Here is an 8,749-nt window from a genome sequence, read left to right on the forward strand (position 1 = left end):
CCGTAATAATTTTCCTGTGTCTCATTACGGTCCAAGTAACCATTCACTGTGTGTTTTTTATCTACAGCTTTTGAATTGCTCATCTTCATGTGACTTCATATGTAGGAGTACTTTGAGTTCAAAGAAGAAACCTCAAAGACTACAAATACAAATACAATTCTATGACTGTCTGAAACTTTTCTGATGGCAGACATTTTTGGCTGAATGATTTTGCTTGTTATATAGATTTTAGATTTTTAGGGTAGAGATATGTTTTATACAAACCAAAATTCAGAAAAGTACAACTTGACTGACCAAGATTGATCTGTACCAGAAATATTTTTTCCTCATAGGTATCTGACACTCCAGTTTCAATCTCCCCTGCTCAGTACATTTGTGCTCCTGACAGCAAGCACACCTTCTTGGCAGCACCTGCTCAGTTGCTCCTTGAAAAGTACCTCCAGTATCACAGCCATCGCTTCTTCCCTCTCTCATTGAAGAATTATAGCCATCCAGTGCTATCTGTGGACTGTTACCTTAACTTAGGACCACAGGTACTGAACAAAATAATCTTCAAGCAGCTCTAGAAATTTATAGGGTATGTTTTGGATGGGTTTCCTGATAAGAGTATAACTTATAACTCTTCCTCAATAAGAGTTATACAGCCTTTGAAGAATTAGGTATTAGATTCCTATAATGTTAAAATCAAATTCTTAGTCCCACAGAGATATTGTCAGAGGCTTTAATGAAAGTACATGGAGAACAATTCCAGATTTCTCCTAAATAGTAATATGGTCTGTGGATTATATTAGATTTTGAATTATTACAGAGCACATTTTTCCTTAAGTATTTTCTCAATCTGCTATAATTTGTCTCTTTCTACAGCAAATTTTTTCCATAAGAGGGTTTTACAAATACTAGTTAACCCTTAGAAAGCACTTTAAACAATGTTTTAGTTCACCTTTGAGTGATAAGCTGAGCAGAGAAGCAAATACCAAAAAACCAGTCAGAATGGCAGAAGCTGACATTAGATCTCAGGAGCTGTTCACTCCCTCTGATGAGTTTGAATATAAAGCCAAGGTCATACTTCAACTCAAATGTAGGTTGAATAGAAGTGTGATACTAAGATGGTGTTGTTCATGAGAGAGAAACTGTTTTTACCTCTTCATCTGACTTGAAAACTAAATGAAGCTCAGTTTTGCTGGGTTTACTAAACTTCTTTACTAAAGTAGCTGTGTAATGAACTTCCCATATATGCTGCTCCCAGAACATCTTGAACTATATCTTTTCATTTTCTTTCTGGCTAAGCTCTTACAGGCCTATGTTCCCACCATATTTAGGAAAACAAACTATGGAAGGGTGTTGTACTGTTACTGTCTTCCTCCATTGCATACTTTCAGGTCTAACCCATTCGGCACATGAAATGAGTTCAGTTTGGTTCTGGAATTGTTACCTGAGCTGGAATATGATACAATAGGATTGAAGGAATATGGAATAGACATAGTGGGGCAGAGTCTCAGTTGCTGTGGTTCAACCTTCCTCCACTGAATAAGGTTGATTTATGCCAAATGAGGATCTGCCCCATCTATGTAGTACAGTGACACTTTGGAAGCAAAGTCCTGTGTGCAAGGTTCCTTAATTCAAATTTTTAAATCCTGAAACAGTGCTATAAATATTCCCAGTTCTTAGTGGATGTTGAGAGTAGCCATAAAAACAAACTACACAAGAGGAAACCTTGTGCATTCATGTATATGCCCAACTCTACTGACCTGAGTAATCCCATTGGAATGAAAATTGGAATTTATAAAGGTTCTTTTCATGTCTGACTGCATAGTTACTGTATTTACTCATAAATAAAATTTGCTGGGCAGGTCATAGCATTATGGTTGTGGGGAGCTAGAGTTACTGCAGCCTTCAAACTATCACATATAAACCTCGTGATAATAATAGTAATAAATAGTAGCAACTAATATATATTTATGAATAGTGCTTTATATATATTTGTAATAAGTAGAGGGATGTTTTGGAAGGAACCATATATCTCACAATATTTGGAGTTGGAAAGCAAGTCTGAATTTGAATCAGCTGAAAATACTGGAAGCTTGATATCAAGTCTTAGCTTTATATAGAAGCTTGAAAAATGTTGATTTTTTTTTTCCCAACCTCTCCCAATCAGATTGCAGTTTGCTATGTGAGTTCTCGGCCTCATTCTCTGAACATCAGTTCCTCTGGTTTGACATTCAGTGGTCTCCTGCTGTACCTCTGTGACTCCTTTGTTGTAGCTAGCTTTTTGAAGAAGTTTCATTTTCTTAAAGGTGAGCTGCAATAATTTTATTGCAAAGAATTAGATGACAGGATCTGTGGGAACCTGGGGAAAGTCCATTTTATATGAAAATACCTATACATATATATGTATATGCATGTATTCATATTTGTATTTATATGTCCCACCCAACTTTGATGCTTGATCATGCTGGCTCTGCACTGTAGTAAGCTGGTATATAACAGTGCTATAAATTCTGCAGATTTCTAAGTGGGGAGGAATATTGGATCCATATCATTGTGTCTAGTGTACATACACAACTCCTTACTTTATGTTTGAAAACCGAGTATTGAAGGTTTTTGCAGGAACCATTTACCTATTATGTTCTTCCAGATTTTATAATTTGTGATGGAAAATGGGTGATGGACAATCCTCTATCAAAATCTATTTACTATTTTTGGAAATAGATGCTGGCTCATTTAAAATTTATTCCCAATAACCAGTTTCTTCATGTAATTCTAATGATGGTGTATAGCAGTGGAGACAACTAACTTCCACTTGGATTTCAGGCAGTCACATTGCAGACTTCTTTTGTATCATTTTGCTACTACCTTAGGCATTTAGTGCTCTGGGGATTTGTTTCACTCACAGCTATAACTGTCACTGGAAGAAAAACACTGTGGTTAGTGCCTCTTGAAACAGGCAGAGTTGTTATGAACTGCTGTGTTCTCTGTTGCAGGTGACACAAGGGGCTATCAGTCAGTCTTATTTTGCATAAACCAGGCAATTTTTATAGCATGTAGCACAAAATATATTTGCTTTGGGATTTCTCCATCTCCCCTGGCAGTTTACTTGATTTTTGAACCTGCCACATAAGCACTAGAAACCACATGACTGTCAGTCTTGTTTCTTTTTAATTACATTCATAGCTTTTTTTTTTTTTGTCTTGGGCATTTACACTTACCTCACTGTCTCTCATTCAGATTACCGAATGCTGTTGAGGTAATTATTTCCTCTTAATTGAGCATTTTTCTCAGAATCCAGGAAGCCACACAAGCAAGTTAAAATGGTATCAGCATGTCAGTCAGGGTAGTTGATATTGGTTAAAATTGATATTATTATAAAACATGATCTTTTTTACTTGGGCATTGCCTATGTCCATAGCCATACAGGTTCTTTGTTGCCAGTACATTAGCTTATCAATCTGAAAAACACTAAAAGTTAATGATTAGTTTTAAGGACATATTTAGACCACTTCTGGCCAGCAAAGCACAAAGAGCTTAGTCAGCTATCACAGTGATTGACTTGTGTGTTTTGCTGAGTGAGGGTTTCACTCAACAAAGGTAGTGATCAGAAGGACTAAAACAGGAATGGATTTAGGGCTTTATCTTGTTTGCTGCCAGGACACATCACCACCTCCTTAGACCTAGGCGTTCTACCCTTCCTTACCCTAAAGAGTAGGGGAAGTACTATTAGTCCTGTTTACTAGGTGGATACTAGGTACCTCAGGTTACACTAGAAGATCTTGACAAATAGGGAGCTGAACATGGCTCTCCTCAGTCCTACCGGAGCAGCTTAATTTTCTCCCAAGCCTATTTGTAACTCCTGATGTGAAAGTGGTGGACTTCTACATGCCAAAGGGTGGTGGGAGCTGGGTGATCTGAGAATGAAGGGGATACTCATGTGAGTTTCTTTTTAACTGTTTGCTTAGGTGCCACCCTGTGTGTGATTTGTCAGGACCGCAATTCTCTTCGCCAGACTGTTGTCCGGCTGGAGCTGGAAGATGAATGGCAGTTCCGACTGCGGGATGAATTCCAGACTGCCAATGCAAAAGAGGACAGACCACTTTTCTTCCTGACTGGGCGACATATTTAATTGAAAAGAGACACATTTCCTGAATGATACAGGAGACTAACTGCCACCATCTCATGAAATTACTTTTGAGAGGCTCTGCTTTCTGAACAGAAAGAGGGTTGTTTTCCATGGTTTATTAGAATGATATATAATCGGACAATTTAAGCTTATATTTCCAATCTTTAAGTGACTTTTCTAATTTAATTGTCTGATGGAAGTCATTCCCAGTTTCTGAGAGAGACACAGAGATTTACTACTCCACATGGTGGAAATCATTTTGGATCAGAAGTGAGGTCAATGAGTGCACTTCTTCTGTGACAAAAAAGACCAATGCAAGTTCATAAGGAAAAGTGTTAGGAAACTTTTTGTATGTTCCAGAAATAGGAAATGTAAATTTAGGAGCAGATTTTGGTTTACAAATCTTATTTATCTAACAGTTGGCACAGGGCAACGGGAGTTGTTACAGTTTTGTAGTATATTCTACTGATTGATCCAGGTAGGATTTTTATATGAAGATTTGTAAAGTATATTTCTTTAATAGTAGGAACTCAGTTGGAGCTTTATTTTTTTGAATAGTTGCCACACTGGATAGTTTTACCATGCAGGACCCTTGGAATAGAAGCATAATAATATGTCTGGTTTTATTAGCATAAGGAAGAGAGTTAAGAAGGTAGATGTTAAAATGAGATCTGAACATTTAAACCTGAAACTGTTATTAACTTGAGTAACTGAAGACATCAAATGATAAGACTGATCTGCAAGTGATTTATTACATCTAGAACAGTGGTGGTTTGTGACTGAATTGTTGAACTGACTGCAGATTTCAAGCTGGGCCCAGTGCACTCAGGAAAGCAGATGAGACGGTTCTAAAACACTCCCAATACACTTTCTGGGGATATTTTCTTGCCAAGGTGCCTCAAAGGAGTGAGAAAATGGAGATTACATTGCTGAGAAATTCATGTGAAAATCTAAAAAGATGTTCTAGAATGGCACCAGGCATCACAATATTTCATATGCTCTGAATGTGAAATCAGCGATCACCGTCTTTGTCTAGTTTTTGGGAATACTGTCAAAGTTGCAAACTTTCTGTTTGTCTGTATAGAATCAGTGTTAACTTCACTCAGTTGAGGTGTAGGAAGGATGAGCATGGACATTGCTAGTTAGTATTTGGGCTGGCCTTTCTTGCTGGATACACCAGTGGGTGGATCATTGATTTTATAGTGATGAAATGCTATCAGGTTGCTGAGCCCGTTAAAATACTGTCCTTGAAACACAGACATCAGTATGATTATGCCAAAGAGGTCATTTAGGTTCATTTGCGGAGAAAATGTAAGTTGTGTAAGTTTGAGAGACGTGGATTGCTACCTACAAGGTAACTGCTAGCAATCAGTGTGTTTCTATATATCATTGTCCTTGCTTCAGAGTGAGAATTCACTTTAAGTTTTGGGAAGGAAGGTAAGCATTGTCCTATGTAAATAGTATTACCTGTTCAGTTTTCACCAGTTGATTAGTTAATTTAAACTTTTTTAAAGAAGTGTGGCATTTATGTCTAATCCATCCTTTATAAATAAAGTTCATGCTGCATGGACATCTGTCTCGGTGATTTACAGGACCAACAAGTACACTTTTGTGGTGGGAAAAAACAAAGTAAAAAGATTGGTTAAAAGGAGTTAATATAATTAAGCAATGACCTGAAATGATCAAGAGAAAATACAGTACTGCTTAATGGCCTACAGCATACCACAGCCTCAAACATATAAGAGTTTTTGCAAGAACTCAGATCTAAAGACAGTGGGTTGAAATCTCCTTTCCTGTAACCAAATATTTAAACAACTTGTACCAAGTGTCTGTTAACTTTTCCTGTGTTTTAGATCTGAGATTTGCTTTGCCAGTTTTTAGACATCCATTTTCTCCAAGAACCTAAAAGGCCTAAAGTATATAATAAAAAAATAAATAAATCACATCCTTTCTTAACATTCTCTTTTGCCGCAAAGTCTTCAAAACTTTGACAAAATACAGCTGCTAGTTGGCTAAGGCAATCATGCTCCTGAGTGCTGTTTCATTGATAACCTTTTGCTCCATGAGTTGCCTACATACTGTATCCTGCCTACAGGAAAGGAGTCCCAGGACCTGGTCTCATGAGATCTAATGTCTATTGTGTGACCAAGTGCAATCATTCTCCACCATGGAGTATATACATAGGAAATTGTGTATGGTGAAACGTGCATGCACAGCCCATTGTCTGGTGAAGCACATCCTGTTACAAGACTAGATATGCATTTAATATGTGACCAAAATGCAGGTGCTTCCCATCATACAGATAGCTGTGCACCCCCACGGTAGAAAACCACAGCATTTTGTTCACAAGATGCCAAAAAAGTAATGGTGGATGAGTCAAGGAGAGCCACACTCCAGAGCTCCATCCAAAAGTTTCTTCATCCTTGACCTTGTTTACAAACTAAGCCCCCCTAGAATGTAAGCTTTCATGGAGAGGAACAACATAGGGTGAATGTCTCTGGGACTTTGAGGTGATAGAGTAATAGAGATAAATAATAATGAAATAAAAGCAAATCTGCTTGGATGGGACTGGCATCCTCTGCTACAACTCTTGGTGTTGTAGTTGTTTACCATAGGTGCATGTGTAGGGCTAGGAACCCAAGTCCCAGCTCCACACTTCTCTTGTCTTGCTTTTTGTGGGATGGAATTACTGGCTTTCAGTCTCAGTGGCCTTTGTGAGAAAAATTGGCTAGTGCCCCCTATGAACACAAATCTTAAACAAACTAAAAGGTGTTGTCTGCACACATTTAAGACTTTTTATAGCCTCTACCTTCTCCTCTAGTGCCTTCCATGCTTGCTGATTTAGTCATCCACTATTATCACCTGCAGATAATATTATTAGCATGTTCTGTATTGCATGTCAGGGAGTGAAGCAGTTCATGATTCGGCTTCCGCAAAACACAGAGTCCAAATATAGAGAAAGTTACTGGGAAGGTGACATTATTTTCCTTGCTACCATCCTCTCTTCTCTATCAAAGCACTCTTCACAAGTACTTAAGCACTAATGTCTGGTATCTAATCATTACGTATGATTTGAACACTAGCAAGTGCTTCCTGTTGTGGTGGTACAGAATGTACAGATCTCAGCTCCCACTCTGCATCCAGAAGCAGTTGCTAAATATTGCTTGAGAGGGGGCTGCTTCTCAAAGACTGTATCTGTGACACTCTGTGATGAAACGTGTCTCTCACACAAAAAGAAATAGTAATAGACAACCAATCCAAAGAAAGGGTCCGCTTTACAGGGTGGAAAACAGTGGTACAAAGTGTTTGCAGGAAATCAAGGACTGTGGGCAGGGACTGTGCGCGAGAGAATCTGGATTTCTGTGGCAGTTGAAATTCATGTGGGTGGCGTGAGCACCCAGCTCAACAAGTCCCAGCCGTGTGCCACAGGCTGCTCAACTGGTCCCAGCTTGGTGGGGATTGCAAGACATCACTCCTTCCTAAGGTCCATTCCCTAGCCGCTGCCACAGTGCCTGTAGCAGAATTGACTGTGCCAGAGCTGTTTCTCAGGGTGGTAATGCATTGCAACTGTCATAAAACCCAACCTCTGCTTGCATCCCTCTGCCATGCATCACTTGGCCAGCGAGCACAGCCCACCACAGCCCCATGGCACAGCCTCTCACCACATTCACCCACATACAGCTGCCACGCTGCCTTTCAACTCTCCCACTAGAGTCCTCTGCTGCCACATCATCCCCCAGCTCTCAAGAACCAGTCTTAATATTTCATCAGCTATCACTGAAATATGGTGGATATGCTGGCACAAAATAAAATCCATATTCTTCCAATTTTTCTACTTCCTTAAGGGTAGAACTTTACAATGAACAGTGAAACTAGTCCCACACACCCTCTGCCTGCTGACTGTCTTCTGTCCCTTATACTTGCTCCAGTCTGCACCTGAAGAAATACTCAGTGTTTCTCGTAGTTTTCAAATGCTTTTATAGCATTTTCAGTCCATTTTTCAGTTTTGACAGCTCCCCAAATTACCATTGATGATTGTGGAGGTGACAGCTCTGGGAGTTTTGAAGCAATAGTCCAAATGCTGGCATTGCCCGTTGCTGACATATTTGGCAAGGTGGTGATGGGGTGTTGGATATAACAGCAAGGTTCCTGTGCAGTGAGAAAAAGGTGTTGGGAATCAATTGCCATGATTTTAAGAGAGATTTCATAAAGCTGCTTCATGCATAAATGTGGTTTTGATTAAAATCTTAAAGAAAACTGAGAATTTTTTATTTAGATTTATACAGTAATATAAACAGAAGAAAATCTCTCCACACCTCTTACATGGCTGATATGTTGATTATGCATTTAAACCCTGAGCATACTGAGAATAATTATTCTGGCAATGTGTCCTCTGGTGCTGTAGAAAATGCTGAGTGGTGCTGTTAACAGCAACTTAACAATTTTCTTTATACTCAGAAACAACAGGATTGATAGGAAAGTGAGTTTTTACTTGTTATTACATATGGGGACCAGTAGCAGTTTGGAGAACAGATACTGCCTCACAGGTTAGTGGGGCATGTGTATGGCATGGAGTTGATTCCATATCATAAGATACCTTTGCATGTATGTGTTTTTGCAAACACACAGAACCTT

The 8,749-nt window shown here is 38.9% G+C and overlaps 1 protein-coding gene across 5 annotated transcripts in view; it reads left to right on the plus strand.

The window, feature by feature from the left end:
* The window catches only part of GREB1 (growth regulating estrogen receptor binding 1), a 94,016-nt gene extending 88,332 nt beyond the window's left edge, over window positions 1–5,684 (plus strand). For 4 of the 5 annotated variants that reach the window (XM_039386941.1, XM_039386942.1, XM_039386943.1 and 1 more), the window contains 3 exons: window positions 333–533; window positions 2,156–2,294; window positions 3,954–4,117. In XM_039386941.1, the coding sequence (XP_039242875.1) occupies window positions 333–533; window positions 2,156–2,294; window positions 3,954–4,117 (504 nt within the window). Of the gene's footprint in view, window positions 1–332; window positions 534–2,155; window positions 2,295–3,953 lie in introns of all 5 variants that reach the window. The other variant, XM_027721973.2, reaches the window with a different exon arrangement.
* Window positions 5,685–8,749: the final 3,065 nt, after the last annotated feature.

The sequence above is a fragment of the Pipra filicauda genome, unplaced genomic scaffold (genome assembly GCF_003945595.2).
Source record: "Pipra filicauda isolate LSUMZ 115617 unplaced genomic scaffold, ASM394559v2 scaffold518_size375886_pilon, whole genome shotgun sequence".
Classification (NCBI taxonomy): Eukaryota; Metazoa; Chordata; class Aves; order Passeriformes; family Pipridae; genus Pipra; species Pipra filicauda.